The following is a 17,742-nucleotide window of genomic DNA, read 5'->3' on the forward strand; positions in this document are numbered from 1 at the left end:
AATCTCACAACTTAATTAAACCTTTAATAAAAAAATGTCTTCCTCATATACATAAAACACAAACTTCACACAATACAAAATCAGACATATTATAATACAAGTTAATCACCACCACACAATTTACCAGTGGTCATGAAAAACACACAACTCTTAGTACACAGTTCTCAAGAAAATGTACTCTGGTCAATATAATGAGTCTATCGATGTGTGTAGTGGAAGGTTACATGTGACCATAACACATCGTGTGTGTGTCCTAGTCCCATTATTACCTGCATGAGCAGCAGTCCGACGATGAAAGCACTTCCCTGACAATAACCGACCTCCCGGTCCACCAGAGAGTAGGCCTGCAACAACAACAGGAAGTGACCTCGGATCAGTCTTCAGCCATGGTCATGAGGAGAGCTAAGCACTCTGGGGCTGCATCCCAAATGGCACCCTATTCCCTACATGGAGCACTCCTTTTGACCAAAAGTAGTGCACTTTATAGAGGAATATAGTGCCACTTGGCATGCAAGTCTGGGCCTATGAGAAACTGTCCCAGCTAAGGTTTTCCAGGGTCAAGGTGTAACTGTGGACTCAACACTTTCTGCCCTGTGTTCAAGCAATTCAGCACGAAGCAGGGCTACTGGCTCCCATTAAAACCTAATGAATTACTACTCTATTGGGTTGAGAAACAGCTTTTCTAGAACAATTCTGGCTCTGGCTCATGAGAAGAAAAAAAGCTGTGCTCTAACGCATTCTTCTTCGTCTTCTATTGACAGGACAGTCGGCTGATTGCCAGTCTGTCGGTGCTATCCTGCCAAGAGCATAAATGTATATGGGACCGGGCTGATAGGACAGATAGTTGGAGACAGACAGGAAAGATTTGTCGAAAGATGGTCCAGGATTCATTCCAGCTAGAATTATACACTGAGTATACAAAACATATGCTCTCTCCGTGATCAGGTGAACGCTGTGATCCATTATTGATGTCATGTGTTAAATCCACTTCAAATCAGTGTAGATGAAGGGGAGGAGACAGGTTAAATAAGGATTTTTAAGGCTTGAGACAATTAGGGTGGGGGGTGTTTGTGTCAAGAACTGCAACGCTGCAGTTTATTGTTTTTTTAAGGCTCAACAGTTTCCTGTGTGTATCAACAATGGTCCACCACCTAAAGGATATCCAGCCAACTTGACAACTGTGGGAAGCATTGGAGTCAACATGGGCCAGCATCCCTGTGGAAGTTCCTGCCCCCGATGAATTGAGGCAGGTCTGAGGGCAACAAGGTAGGTGGGTGGAGTACAACTCAATATTAGAAAGGAGTTTGTATTGTTTGGTATAGTCAGTGTCTAAGTGCTGAAGGCACAGGAGCTAACCGCTAAACCAATTCCAGACCACACTGTAAAGCAATCTGTTGCGCGTAAGGGTTGCAGAATTCCAATAACTTTCTCCAAATTCTTTTTTTATCCCAGTTGAAGAGTTCCAGGTTAGAGGATTCCCTCGTAGCTTACTCCTTGATTCTAGATTTTTTATTTTCTTTGCAAACCTATAAAGCATTCACCTTCATGACATTGAAGAGTACTTCCTGTCCCAAGCTGTCCTCCTTAAAGAACTCGTGCTCAGGGTAGGTCCGGGCAATGTCCCGGCGAATCAGCTTCTCGCAGGGTGATGTCATCTTCAGCAGCTCAGAGTACTGGTCTTTGATAGGCATGTTCTGGGCATTGCATAGCAACTGCCATACTATCGCCCGGAAGTGGTGGGGGATCCCTTTTCTGACCAGATCCTGTTGGGGGGAGATGAAAAATATAATCAGTATTGGCTTTGGTACGAAAGTGCTAATATTACCAATTGGTGGCAGTAACTAAACCAAAGTGTGGTTTGCAGTTTATCCGACCTTGTCAATAGATCGCTTTCAAAATATATAAATGTTTTTGCAGACTTTTTCTAATCATTAACGTAACATGAGAACAGCCTTTCAAAGGAAAACATGTAGGCCTTGTTTTCTTCATGTTTTTATATACAAAGTAATATACTGGTATCCACATAGAATGAGACTTCTTATGACGGTGTTCAGAACAAACTAAATAATTTGTCTCTCTGTGTGCTGCTATGCTCCAATGTGTTTTTCTCCCCAGCACAGCATGTACCCCAGTCAGTCTCAGTCATCATAATACAACTTCCCACCACTAAATATAATCTAGTCAGCAAGGCCTTGTGCAGAGTGAAATGTTGTTCTTGCAAATTACTGCTGATGTGACTCGATTAGGACCTTTCCTATGCAGACAGGGAACACTGGCATGTGTTGCTTCTTAGAGTGTGTGTGTGTGTGTGTGTGTGGTCATGGGATCTCTCTCCCTTTCTCTGAGGTCATCCTGGACAGTCCCAGCCTTGTAATGGAAACAATAGACTCTTACAGTAAGCCTACTGTACGTTCCTAGAAGGAAAAGATGTAGCCTACTTTGTGGCTCTCAGCTCATTCATTCCATCTCTGCGTTCCATCTCCCTATCCCACCACTGCATTACACATACACACACACTCCAGGGTTTCCATTAGCTGGTAATTGCCTGCTTTTCGGCCAATTGTCTGGGAGAAGAAGAAAAAGTCCCATTGCGAAAATAATGCTTTTTAGCCTATTCATTGAGTGGAATATCTGTCAAGCACCACGAGAGCTGTTGCTACAGCATATCAAACAGCAAATGCATAGGCAACGGAATGCAGGCTTTATCAGCGCATCACACACCACTTTGCAATGAGCTGGAGGCAGTATGCATTTTGAAAAAAGATACTTAATGGTTTGAAACCTGAACGTTTTACTTCATAATATGAGGCACGTCTTACCTTGCTTCAAAGCAGCCTAGCCAAAATCTAGACCGTATCTGTGGAGGGAATTATTTTATATAAACTCTTTCATTGTCTTGTAGCCAAAGGCACAATCTTAGTCATATTAGTAACCCATGCTAGTTGTTGCATATTAGATCTCCCCTTATGAATTTGAGATCAATCCTCCCACAACTGTCCCGGAGTCTGTTTGGAATAGACAATTTCTCAACAAGCTGACCAATAGATGATGTAAACTTTTCTACTGCGGGGGATAGTAGATTGACTGAGGAAAAGGAAATGTGGGCAGTTATTCCAACAGCTTCAAAGTGCACATCAGAATTCGGTAAGAAAGACTGCACATCGTTGCATCCTCGACTTGAATGTTCTGTTAATATGAATTACCATATTCTAAATGTGATTTCTGTCATTCTGAGCACCGTGGCTGGACGCCCTAATCAGGTTGCGCACCCAATGCATATGGGGCCAGTACATTTCTCAAATGTCCAGTAAATTTAAAAGGCACCACATTTTCCTAACGGAACCCTGACACACCCCCACCAACCCTCCACTGGATGATTCTCACACACAGATGCAAGAGGAAACTCATGAATAATGCATACAGCTGTTAATACGTCTGGAAAACTACTTCCACCCATTGCTCAACCTGTCACCACATTACGGTGCAAGCTCCTCTGACTCCGGTTGGTGTTCACTCAGCAGTGCGTCCCAAATGGCACCCTACTCCCTACCTAGTGCACTACTTTTGACCACAGCCCATAGAGGTCTGGTCAAAAGTAGTGCACTACGTAGGGCATAGGGTACCATTTGTGTCATTATCTGGAGCACTCTTGGAAAACAGGACCAGAGGTAATAAGATGCATTGAATACATCGCTACTAGGTTAAATGAGACTCACTTCAGGAAGCTAGGTGCATGTCGCAAGTGCTTCCCAGGAGAGGCATTTGATTTAAAAAATGTAATGCTTTCTGGAACATGTTAACTTTCATGTGTCTTAATAACAAACTTGTATGCCATCTGAAAATACGAATATAATTGTTAAATTACGAGCCTTGTTGGCTTAGCCACAGAAAAAGACAGGAACCTTCCCGCTAGCCATGATTGGCTGAGATAATGGATGGGCAGGACATGCAGAGAGATGAGTTCAGATTGATCTGCCACGTCGGTGAGTTCGGAATGAAGCCACGCTTCAGTCTATAACATGAGCTGCTCTGTATGTGTAGATAATCCTTGCTACCGAAGCTTTTTTGAAAAATATAGTAGCAATGGAGAACTGCAAAAGTGTTGCTACTGGTCTTAACAACACCGCTGCCCTGAATTTAGCAGAAAGTATTTTCATTGCAGCAGATTAAAGCGTACTGTTTAGCTAGCTAGCTAACGTTACGTGTGTTATCTGTGGTAATATTATTTCTCTCTCAGAAATCCATTTGCATTGCTAGTTATAGCCTAATGTTAGCTAGCTAGCTAACATTAAACCTGGTTGGTTAGCTTTAGCTATCTGTAGATTCATACTAGAGCATTTCATGCATGGTGGCTAGCTATGACAATCTGTTTGTATATCTAGTACTGTATGGGTTGGGATTATGGTTAATTGTTTAGCAAGCTAGCTACATGTCTAAACAAAACAACTAAACAAAAGACTCCACTTCACCAGATGATTACATGACCCATCAAGTTAATCAGGTGTGTCTGGGTGTGATTACGACCATCTATTGTATTTCGTGAACATGTGAACTACACTACCTTACTCGCTCCGTTTAGCGCATGGCCTCACGTGAATCCTTAAAGAGATGGGTGGGGCTAAGGATTAAGAGGGTGTGAACAATGCTGAATGGGTGTAGGCAAAGATCAGTTCTGCAGTAGGTGTATCAACACATTCACGTGAAATTCTCTCAAAAGTGGGGTTACAAGTTTATCAACTTTGAAACCAGAATTACTTTCCCATTGTTCCTCAACTGCAGTAAACGATGCCATTTTGTACTTTTATCCAATGTAAAACACAATTTCAAATTTTGCAAGATAAGACAGAAAAGAGGTGGTCGGTCACAAATTGAGAATATCAGTTCTGTTAATACAACAGAAAAGTAGTATGCTCAGTTTTCCTCCTGCCTTGCAGTGAAAACACTCAACTTGGTCAACAGAGGAGATAGCAATGTCAATTGAGCAATCTCTTTGTTTAATCACTTTTTTTTACCTTTATTTAACTAGGCAAGTCAGTTAAGAACAAATTCTTATTTTCAATGACGACCTAGGAACAGTGGGTTAACTGCCTTGTTCAGGGGCAGAACGACAGATTTTTACCTTGTCAGCTTGGGGATTCGATCTTGCAACCTTTTGGTTACTAGTCCAACGCTCTAACCACGAGGCTACCTGCCGCCCCAATGTGATGATTAATATGAGTTAGATGCTGTCTTACAACACCTCTGGTCACATGGAGGTGTTGTAGCTTAGGCCTCTTCTCTGGGAATTGTAATATACCAAAGTCATGTAGGTAAGGCCCAGTTATGACTGATGAGGATTCTCTACCACTTCTACGCTAGCCCCATATGACAGATACAGTGCATTCAGAAAGTATTCATACCCCTTCCCTCTTTCCAGATTTTGTTAAGTTTTTCCTCAATCTACACACAATAGCCCATAATGACAAGCGAAAACAGGTTTCGAAATGTTTTTTTTGTATTCAAATTTAAAAACAGAAATACCTTATTTACATAAGTATTCAGACCCTTTGCTATGAGATTAGTATTTGAGCTCAGGTGCATCCTGTTTCCATTGATCATCTTTAAATATTTCTACAACTTGATTGGAGTCCACCTGTGGTAAATTCAATTGATTGGACATGATTTGGAAAGGCACACACCTGTCTATATAAGGTCCCACAGTTGACAGTGCATGTCAAAGCAAAAACCAAGCCATGAGGTAGAAGGAATTGTCCGTAGAGCTTTGGGACAGGATTGTGTCGAGGCACAAACATTTCTGCAGCATTGAAGGTCCCCAAGAACACAGTGGCCTCCATCATTCTTAAATGGAAGAAGTTTGGAACCACCAAGACTCTTCCTAGAGCTGGCCGCCCGGCCAAACTGAGCAATTGGGGGAGAAGGGCCTTGGTCAGGGAGGTGGCCAAGAACCCAATGGTCACTCTGACAGAGCTCCAGAGTTCCTCTGTGGAGATGGGAGAACATTCCAGAAGGACAACCATCTCTGCAGCACTCCACCAAATCAGGCCTTTACGGTAGAGTGGCCAAACAGTAATCGCTGCCAAAAGGTGCTTCAAAAAAGTACTGAGTAAAGGGTTTGAATACTAATGTAAATGTGATTCATGTTTATTATTTTTAATTAATATGCAAACATTTCTAAAAACCTGTTTCTGCTTTGTCATTATGGGGTATTGTGTGTAGATTGATGAGGAAAAAAACGATTTAATCATTTTGAATAAGGTTGTAACATAACAAAATGTGGAAAAAGTCGAGGGGTCTGAATACTTTCCAAATGCACTGTCCTATAGCCAGTGTTCTCCACAAGAACATGGAGTAGCCAGCCAAATAGAAAAAGTAGCCAGCCATGCTCCCCCAGGCTGGGGGTGGAATGTTAAGATTTATTTTGCCGAACAAGCTTTATTTTAGTGGCCTCTGGTACATTCTCATGCAAGATTGTATTTTCAACCAGCAACCATCAGGAAATGACACTGATCAAATTCACTTTTTTCCCCTTCACTGTCCCCGTCAGGCCAGTTGGCCAAAAATCTACTGGGCCAAAGATGGTGTAGTTCTTAAATGCATTGGGGTCATGCGAGACCTATAGGTTGGCATGCTTTCTCTCTATATTCAGCTGTTACTGGCTACATTTGGTTATTATGATATTATGATGTATTAAAAAGCTGTGTAATATAATTTAGCCATGCAAGTCATTACTCTATTCTTTAGAATTGTACTGCTTTAGTTGCATTCATTTCTGTTTCTAAAGTATGTAATTTTGAGAAGCCCCTTTAAGAAAAACGCTCCAAAAGAGATACAGTAGGCTAGCCAAGACTAATGCTAGGTATTTTTGTAGCTTTCTTATGCAGACTATCAATAGTAGGCAGCTTGTACAGTTGAAGTCGGAAGTTTACATACACTTAGGTTGGAGTCATTAAAGCTCGTTTTTCAACCACTCCACACATTTCTTGTTAACAAACTATAGTTTGGCAAGTCGGTTAGGACTTTTGGCAAGTCAGTGCATGACACAAGTCATTTCTCCAGCAATTGTTTACAGACAGATTATTTCACTAATAATTCACTGTATCACAATTCCAGTGGGTCAGAAGTTTACATACACTAAGTTGACTGTGCCTTTAAACAGCTTGGAAAATTCCAGAAAATTATGTCATGGCTTTAGAAGCTTCTGATAGGCTAATTGACATCATTTCAGTCAAATGGAGGTGTACCTGTGGATGTATTTCAAGCCTACCTTCAAACTCAGTGCCTCTTTGCTTGACATCATGGGAAAATCAAAGGAAATCAGCCAAGAATTTGTAGACCTTCACAAGTTTGGTTCATCCTTGGGAGCAATTTCCAAACGCCTGAAGGTACCACGTTCATCTGTACAAACAATAGTACGCAAGTATAAACACCATGGGATCACGCAGCCGTCATACCGCTCAGGAAGGAGACGCGTTCTGTCTCCTAGAGATGAACATACTTTGGTGCGAAAGTGCAAATCAATCCCAGAACAACAGCAAAGGACCAAAGCCAAAGAACACCATCCCAACCGTGAAGCACAGGGGTGGCAGCATCATGTTGTGGGGGTGCTTTGCTGCAGGAGGGACTGGTGCACTTCACAAAATAGATGGCATCATGAAGAAAGAAACTTATGTGGATATATTGAAGCAACATCTCAAGACATCAGTCAGGAAGTTAAAGCTTGGTCGCAAATGGGTCTTCCAAATGGACAACGACCCCAAGCATACTTCCACAGTTGTGGCAAAATGGCTTAAGACATCAAAGTCAAGGTATTGGAGTGGCCATCACAAAGCCCTGACCTCAATCCTATAGAAAAGTTGTGGGCAGAACTGAAAAAGCGTGTGCAAGCAAGGTGGCCTACAAACCTGACTCAGTTACACCAGCTCTGCCAGGAGGGATGGGCCAAAATTCACCCAACTTATTGTGGGAAACTTGTGGAAGGCTACTCGAAATGTTTGACCCAAGTTAAACAATTTAAAGGCAATGCTACCAAATACTAATTGAGTGTATGTAAACGTCTGACCCACTGGGAATGTGATGAAAGAAATAAAAGTTGAAATAAATCATTCTCGTTACTATTATTCTGACATTTCACATTCTTAAAATAAAGTAGTGATCCTAACTGACCTAAGACAGGGAATTTTAACTAGGATTAAATATCAGGAATTGTGAAAAACTGAGTTTAAATGTATTTGGCTAAGGTATATGTAAACTTCCAACTTCAACTGTATATGCTTGTATGTTCACTATTCAAGGTTTACTTTTGTAAATCTCTTTCCCCCAAATAAATAAGCTCAGCGAGTAGATTGATGGCCACTTCTATTTGCTCTGGACAGTTCCCGTGTGCTGTGTAAAGGCATCAAATCATGTACTGCTCGAGAAGTGACTCGCGGGAGCATGGTGGTGCTTGAATGCATGGCCAATCATATTGCTCAAATACAAATAGAATGTAATTTACGTGTGGTCTTCAATTTCATGCTCTCTCCCTACATGTAAAAATTTGACTGCAATCACAACACACACACACACACAGGTACCGAAGACAGGATCAGCAGTTTCCCTGTCATCGCTCACTTTGTGACTGACAGGTGCCCGTCCTATCAATAGATTGCTAGAAGATGGAGGGCTCAGCAGACTTTTTTCTGACTACTGAATTGAAAAGTAGCCTAGTTAATTTAAGTGGAAAAAGTGCCGACAGCCAGCGCTAGTGGAATCTACTGCTATAGGAACTATAGAAGAATAGATATGGTTTCAGTGCAAACAGTATCGATGCAAGGCTACTTATACACTCCAAACCTGATGCATAAAAAGGACTCCAAAGCTGATGTATCATTCATTCAGATTGACAATAAAAAGAGACATTTCATTTACATTTGAATGGAGTTCACCCTGTGCGACCAGTGAGGGGCACTACACACGATCAGTTTGCAGGGAGCACTGAGAACAAAAAACTAGACCAGAACTGACACCGTAAGTTCAATGACAACACAGCCACAGTAGGGGTCCCTGAGGGACGTACCTGGCCTTTGGAATTAGACCTGAACAATATAGTATCTACAACATGAAACATAGCCCGCACTGTACAACAGCTTCTAAGTCGCCTAACTTCATTGATTACAAATATTTGTGTTAGTTACTTGTTGCTAGCTAGCCACCACAGTCTCATAACAGTAACAGGATCGCATTATGGTACGACTAATGCACAAGGTTAGCAGTTAGTCCGAAGCATACATTGGCTCATAGACAACCGTTGGTCACCTGTGTCATGGGGACCATCCACCATATTGCCTCCACCTTACAGAAGGCCAGGGTTAAGCCTAAGGGAAAGGCGGAGGGAGCCATTTGGGACCAGCTTCCCCAGGTCGAAAGAGTTTCCTGTAACTCTTCCAGAGGAACCTATAGCCTAGTAGTGTCTCACCTTGAGCTGCTTCTCCTTCTTCTTTCGGACCTCCTCCCACTCATTGACTATGCGTCCCCAGAGGATCCAGGAGTCCTCCTCCAGGTGAGACAGGTTGGAGGAAGCCGAGGAGCTGGACACGAGGCTGGAGACGCTGTTACGTCTGGATCCGTTCACAGAGCGGAGGGACTTACTGTCCGTCTCCAGCAACCTAAAGAGACAAGCACAACAGGCTTAAGCATTTCTTTCCTCATATGACCGTTCAACTTAGGCCTACAAGATCTGCAATGAGAGACATTAGGCTCGGACTGAATGAGGGAACATTTTATTCTATGTTCGGAAGTGAACGCAGCTCAAATACAAAATTATAGACACGGGTAACAATGTAGCGTAACTGCCAATGTCCCTGTCAATCTGAAACCTTTCATTAGTGCCAATAATTTCATATGGGCAGTGAAAGCAGAGTGGGTTTACTGTACATTGAGTAAACGCTTGATGTAAGTAACCCAATAATTGTTGCTGAACATTTATGCAAATCATGCTGGCACTTCTAGAGCAGCGCTAAAAACAGATAAGCTAATTTAAGAAGGTAGAAATTGCAGTGAGATGTAGCACAGCTTTATGACAGCAGAGCCACAGCCAAGGAGAAGCCTAACAGCAGCCCCAGCGATGATAGGAGCAAAGCCTGCTGCCGCCACAGCTCTCAGCCCTGGATGTAGGGTCGATGACAGTAAGGCTTATAGTAATTACAGACAGTAGGGCTTATAGTGCATCTCTTCAAAAGGTGGACAGGACAACACATCCTGTCACTGCACTTCTGTTTGTTTCCTCAACCAAAAATGCAATGAACATAGATAGTAAAGCCTTGAACAACCACCATGATCACTTCATCAGGGTCAGTACTAGGGTCGGGCGATATTACGACAGCATAGTCTATCGCCCATGGGTGACAACATCGCGATTCACCAATAATGACTAACTTCTTGTAGCAGGCATTACAGAAAATGTACACGGGTCTCTCAAGCACAAGCCAACGCAGTAGTGAGTAGCCAGCAACCAGCTGATCTTTATATTTCAAGTCTGGCCAACTTGGATCTATTTGCTAGCTAAATAAAGCAATTATCCAGTTGGTAGACGATGGTGGACTGCTTCTATCCAGCCCATGATGTGGAACTATAAACTAGCTCACTGCAGTTAAACAGCGACATCCGACAGTCACTGCTCCATCTTGTAAGCGTCGCAGACAGACCGACCTCCACCAGAAAGGAACATTAGAAAAGATTTGCCACTGCCTGCACTTAGCCTCTGCCCAGGCTATATCCCAACTGTGATTTAAGCTGATTTGGGGCCATAGCGTCGTATATCACTATGTTTTATGGGTACATAATCACTGTAGGACGAAGGTTGACATTGCATTTTTACAGTCCACTCCAAACACATTTTTCAGTCAGACTGATATTTAAAATGAACCTTTAACTTGCATTAAGGTCCCAAGTGACAGAAAACAAAGTGGACTTGCACAGTTGTTTACCTATTACTTCAATGTGATCCTAAATTTGAACAAAACATGACGACAAAAAAAAAAAAAAGCCATGACATGTCAACAGAAAAGTCGGTCAATTCAAAGTAAAAGTGACATCCCTAAAAGTGCAGGAGTGTATAAGGTCACCGCAGACTGACATTGTATCAATAAATGTGCCAATTCGTTTGTCACGAGCTGTAAGACTTAAGTTAACTGACTCTGGATCAGGGTCATGTTCATTAGGGAATGCAGCAGAACACATTTTAAAACAAATTCTAACAGAAAATGCAAATGAGCATTTCTCTTTTTTTTGGGGGTGACTTACAAAACAGGACCAGCGTTTCCTCTGGCAAAAAACGTTTGCAGTGGGGGAAAAGGTGTGTGTGTGTGTGTGGGGGGGGGGGTAGAGTGGGGTAGAGTAGGGTTTACGTAGAAGCACTGAGAAGCTCAGTTCTGGTGACATTTTAAAAGGACATTCTACTCAAAATAATGAATGAAAAAATTAATTAAAATAAGCTGACACCATCTAAAATATAATTCCCACCTTCAGAAATGAGCCCAATAACATATTGGTAAAATTATTTGTAAAAATTATTTTAATATATACATGGTCCAAATGATTAGGCATGTTTATTAGCAACACGCATTACTACCTGTAGCTAAACTGATGCAGCATAGTGGCTATAAATAAATAGGCTGAAGGAAGGTCACAAACATGATCTTTCAACTAGTAAGCATTGTATTGACGATTTTATGTCTCAAAAATACTTGCATAAATACAGTGAATATAATGTAGGCCTACCTGTTAGGGAAACTTTTGGTAAAACGCCCCTTGCCTGTTACAATTTTTCCCCCTAACGCTTTCCCTGGTTGCCCCCAAGTTACCCTACAATTGACCAGTGTTACATTTAGCCCTAATCTACACTATGCACTCACATCAAATTTCAGAACGTGCTTAACCATGCCTCTGCTAAAAATTTACAGGTTTAAAACGGTGCAGTTTGCAAATATTTAGGAGTGGAGAAATAAATAAATTAGGAATGTAAAGCTGGAATGCGCTCTTTTTAACAAAAGGCCATTAAAACGGCGGTTTCCCACATTAAGAATTGTATTGCATTGACTGCTTGTCAAAATGCATGTTTCCCTCCCCATGCCACTTGCAGGTTGAATGCGCCTTGAAATAAATATTTATCTCGCATAGAACGCACAACAAGCCGACTAAGTAAATAGACAAACTATTCTACTATGGGGTTGTCTGGTTTTTCTATTCCTTACTCGTTTTGTTTGCAGAGGGAAAGTAAATGTGTCACATCTTTTTTTTGGCGTGGCGGGAATGATTTTGCCGTGGCGCGGCGCCACAGTTAAATGACTGCAGCGGAAACACTGAACAGGCCCCCGGCCTGTGAGAGGGAACTATGCCTACCAGCCTATGCAGTGCACTGCGGACGAGCCCATGGCTGCGTCCCAAATGGCAACCTATTCTCATGTAGTGCACTACCTTACACAAGGGCTCTGGTCAAAAGTAGTGCACTACATAGGGAATAGGGTGCCAGTCGGGAAGAGGTATGGCTGGGCCTACGACACAAAGGCCCATAAATCTGATCTCGGAAAAAGGGCCTGGGCCTCTCGGGTGCATGGTGACGTCACTGGGAGAGCTCACAGACTGGGTAGGGTTACAGCCATATTTGGGTCAGGAGAGAGGGGGCCAGGGTAGGCCTGGGTTACTGTCACAGCTTGAACAGCACCAGCAAGGGTTTTACAGTTTGTGGTTTTACATGTTTGAGAAACATACCCAGAACAGCAATTCACTTCCGCATCCTCGTTATGTAGTATGTATTGTGATGCAGGTCTTTAGATATTGTACACATGAACTGGTCTCATTCCATTTACATTTACATTTACATTTAAGTCATTTAGCAGACGCTCTTATCCAGAGCGACTTACAAATTGGAAAGTTCATACATATTCATCCTGGTCCCCCCGTGGGGAATGAACCCACAACCCTGGTGTTGCAAGCGCCATGCTCTACCAACTGAGCCACACGGGACCAAACATTATCAGCAAAGTTATATTCCATTTTGTAGCGACTCGAGCGATACCTCTCCGTCCATTCTACAGGTATCAAAATAAAGGAAACGCTTGAGTAAATGAGGGACACAAAGTATATTGAAAGCATGGGGTGCATCCACACAGGAAGTTGCAGACACTTGTAGAATCTATGCCAAGTCACATTGAAGCTGTTCTGGCAGCCCAAAGCCTTAAGACACTTTGTTTGCGTTTCCATTATTTTGCCAGTTACCTGTAGCATCAGGCTACAGGGAGAATGGAATAGCTGGATAGCTTTAAATTGCGCTCGAGTCGCACAAAAAGGGAATATAAAATTGCGGGTAAAGTTCAGAATGATACAATTTCATGTGTACACCATCTAAAAGACCTGCATCACTATAGTGAGAGCTTTGCTGTTTCTAAAAGGATGTGAGTGTTTTTGGAGCCTCTGTTCATGTTTTTTTCAGCGCCCCCATACTGAGGTTGAGGATGTGCTTTGCTGTTTGGGGTAAATTTCTCAAAAATGTGAAATCACAAAAAAAGAAAAAGTGTCTGCACCCTTCTACAACATACCATTTACATAAAAAACAAAATGTTTACTTCAATTAAAACATAACCTCACTTTCAATGGCAACTAATCTAGAAAACAGTAAGCTAGATGCCAGACCGGGTACAGTATCATACGAGAGGCCTATAAAGTGAGAAGGCTGTTGCTGAATGCAGAGCCCTATGTCATCACAGCTGTACGGGGGTGTGAGGGAATACACCTAACCAATAAGGGCCGAGGGGGTGTGGTATATGGCCAATATACCACGGCTAAAGGCTGCTCTTAGGCACAACGCATCTTGGCAACACCCGATATCCCCGCTCGACACACGGAGCAAGACACGGTAATAAACCTGTCCAGCAGGTCTAGATCTGATACATGTTCATCTGCCCTAGGTAAGGGACTATCATTTGTACCAACATCACAGGCCAATGAATTTGATACAGTTATAGACTTTCAAAACTTTTTGGGTAATGGGGTTGCTCCCTATGCACCTGCCAATGTTAATCTATTTAACGATATTAGTAACCAGACAGGAAACAGTGCTAATGTTTTTCCCATAGATAACCAGCTGAATGACAATGAACTTGACTCCCACCCTGAGGACATGACAAGGGAAAATACATATTTTAAAAGGAAAATCACATTGTTACCACCTAAAATAAATCCTTCTCATGATAAATATATTGCCGCCTGGTTGAGAAAGACGTACATAATCTCCTGGCTAAGAACATAGAATAGAAGGTATTCCACAATATGTCCAAAGCAGAGAAAGAATCTCTTATGGAACTGAGAAATGACTCCAGTATGATTATAAAACCTGCCGACAAAGGAGGTGCAATAGTGATACTAAATGCAGCAGACTATGAAAAGGAAATTCTGAGACAACTTAGTGATGATGAATTTGACAAAAGACTCCCATAGGACCCTACTAATCAATTCAAGTCTCTGATCCATGATAAATTGTCAACATTTTTGAATGAAGGGCAAATTACAAAGACCGAATATGAGGTTATGAAAGTTGACTGCCCAACCACATCGGTCATATACGCTCTACCCAAATTTCACAAGAGCATGACACCCCCTATACCAGGCAGGCCCATTGTGAGTAGTAATGGATCTCTGACAGAGAACATCTCTACCTTCAATGAACGGCCCTCTAATGCTCTTCCCAGCACTAATTGTATTGTGGACTTGGCTGAACTGTTACTAACCTCCAACTATTTTCTCTTCAGAGGAGACTTTTTCCTCCAGACCAAAAGGGGCAGCGATGAGGAGCACTATGGCTCCTAATCATGCTAACCTATATCTAGGAATTTTTAAAAACAGGTGGTGCTGAATTCAGACCTTAAACCCCTTTCTCTCCAATATTCTCCTAATTCTGAGATATTTGAATGACATTTTCTTGATCTATACAGGAATCCAGGAAGAACTTTTGGAATTCCATGCTTACCTAAACTCTATGAATGAACACCTTCACGTCACCATTAATTATGACCTATCACAAATCAGTTTTCTTGATGTGATGGTTATTAACGACAAAACCTCCCTCTCTGCAGATCTCTATAGGAAACCTACGGACAGGAATACCCTCCTTAGAGGTGACAGCTTTCATCCACGTCCACTTATTAAAAGTCTCCCTATAAGTCAATTCAGTCACATCAGAAGAATATGCAGCTCTGATGCTTCTTATCAGAAACAGACCACGGACCTCACACAAAGATTTAAGGAAACGGGGTACAAAGACAATTGGGTAAAACATGCCAATGATCGTTTTGAAGGTCTAAAGCCTTCAACCAAAAGTCAAAGAAAAAGCAGAACATGTCCCATCATGCTTTACCCAAAACTCACCATTGGGGAAGGCATTTAAGGACATTATCAGGAAGCACTGATACATTATTGATACTGACCCACAATTGAAACCCATTTTTAGATATCCCCCACGTATGGTTTTTAAAAGACCCCCGTACGTGAGAGATCGTGGTTAAATCTGATTACCTCGACAATTTATTGTTAAAATGAGAGGCTGGCTGGATCTTTAATTTAAAGACCCTTGATGCCTTCGGTCTCAACGTAGACTTTGATCTGAAGCCATTCTTGTGATTTTGCTATTGTAAATGTTTGTTGGCCTATGTAGCCATCCATTCATGTTTTTTGTACGCTATTTTAATATATGAGAATTAACCAATGATACCAGGCCACACCCAGCCATCTGTGTGTGTCTTTTGACACTATATAAACGCGTCACCCCGCAGTGTTTGTCATTATACCCTTATGAAGACAGCTTGTCTGTCGAAACGCTGGACATTACATTTTTGCATCTGAGCTCCTAGAGTGTGCGGCTCTCATTTAATATTTAAGTGTTCTACTCCGCTAGTCAGCACATCGCCTAAATACGTGTGCCTTTCACCTCTAGATAAATCTGATTACCCACCAGAGAAAAGGGAAACTTTTTTGAACAAGGTTCCGGAGGGTAATTACAAATGTGGCCAACGTTCTCAAAGCAGCTTTACGTACAAATACAACTCATTTACCCACCACCTCACAGGACAAACATTTAAAATCAAGGGCCTGATTACCTGCATGTCCACCAATGTTATTTACATGTTGAAATGTCCTTGTGGTCTGTCTTACATTAGGGAAAAATAGTAGAAGCCTTCTTAAGGCTAGGCGTCCCGCTAGCGGGATACCTGTCGACAACATCCGGTGAAATTGGAGGGCGCGCAATTCAAATAAATAATCTTAATATTAAACATTTATGAACATACAAGTATCTTATATCGTTTAAAAGCTTAAATTCATGTTAATCTAACTGCATTGTCCGATTTACAATAGGCTTTACAGCGAAAGCATACCATGTGATTGTTTGAGGACGGCGCCCCACATCAATATATTTTTAAACCACCACAGACTTCATAAAGTCACAAATAGCGATTAAATAAATCACTTAGAAAATCTTCCTCTGTTTGCAATCCCAAGGGTCCCAGCTACAACATGAATGGTTGTTTAGTTTGATAAAATCCTTCCTTATATCCCAAAAAGTCTGTTTAGTTGGCGCCATCGATTTCAGTAATCCACTCGTTCAATTTGCAGACAAAGGAGTCCAAAAAGCTACCGTTAAACTTTGTTCAAACAAGTCAAACTACGTTTCCATTTAATCATCAGGTATCCTAAAATGTAAATAAACTATAATATTTCATACGGAAAGAAGTATTTTCAATAGAAAAGTAAAATTAGTAGGCGCACTGATTTTCCACTGGGACTCTTTGTACCAAAACACCAAATTCTTACCCGTTTTGGAATAAACAAGCCTGAAACCTTAAACAAAGACTGTTGACATCTAGTGGAAGCCATAGGAATTGCAATCTGGGAGCTAGAATTGCATCGGGCCTATAGCCTTCCATTATAAGAGCCTGGGACCCCCCCCCCAAAAAAAATCGGGTTGGTTTTTTGCTTACCATATCAATTGTGTTATAGTCTCATACATTATTTTAACATTTCTACTAACTTCAAAGTGTTTTCTATCCAATGCTACTAATTACATGCACATCCTGGCTTCTGGGCCGGAGTAGCTGAGTTTACTTTGGGCACGTCAGTCAGGCGGAAATTCAGGAAAATAGATCCTAGCTCTAAGAAGTTTTAAGATATGGATCAGTGAGCACCGCAGCAATATATGGACAGGTGAGACAAAACATCTGGTTGCTGCTGATTTTGTACAAGCTGGACATCCTATTAGTTCTCTGAGATACAGTGGAATAGAAATGGTCAAGATGTCACGCAGGGGAGGGGACATTGAGAGGAAACATCTTCAAAGGGAATCTTTCTGGATCCACAGGCTCAACACATGGTCTCCTCTTGGCCTTAATGAGGAGTTTGACATGAAAAGATTTTTATAGCTTCAATACGTCTACTTAATACGTCTAATCCTAATTGAATATTGTATGTATATTACTGCAAATATTGATCACATTCTCTGTGTATGATCATATATTTTGATACATTGAATGTTAATATTAAAAATTTAAAAATTTAAAATGATAGCCAAGCCAATTAAGACAACCTATCTGGTAACAGTGGGTTAACTGCCTTGCTCAAGGGGAGAACGACAAGAGTATAACTTTGTCCGCTCAGGGCTTCCATCCAGCAACCTTTCGGTTACTGACGCAAGACTCGAACCAGTAGGCTACCTGCCGC

The 17,742-nt window shown here is 41.7% G+C and overlaps 1 protein-coding gene across 7 annotated transcripts in view; it reads right to left on the minus strand.

Moving 5' to 3' along the window:
- The window catches only part of LOC139578630 (ecotropic viral integration site 5 protein homolog), a 97,371-nt gene that overhangs the window by 45,172 nt on the left and 34,457 nt on the right, over positions 1-17,742 (minus strand). For all 7 annotated transcript variants that reach the window (XM_071406487.1, XM_071406494.1, XM_071406488.1 and 4 more), the window contains 3 exons: positions 9,455-9,644; positions 1,542-1,763; positions 270-344 (listed from right to left, as the gene is read on the minus strand). In XM_071406487.1, the coding sequence (XP_071262588.1) occupies positions 270-344; positions 1,542-1,763; positions 9,455-9,644 (487 nt within the window). The remainder of the gene's footprint in view (positions 1-269; positions 345-1,541; positions 1,764-9,454; positions 9,645-17,742) is intronic.

The sequence above is a fragment of the Salvelinus alpinus genome, chromosome 6, assembly GCF_045679555.1.
Source record: "Salvelinus alpinus chromosome 6, SLU_Salpinus.1, whole genome shotgun sequence".
NCBI classification, from domain to species: Eukaryota; Metazoa; Chordata; class Actinopteri; order Salmoniformes; family Salmonidae; genus Salvelinus; species Salvelinus alpinus.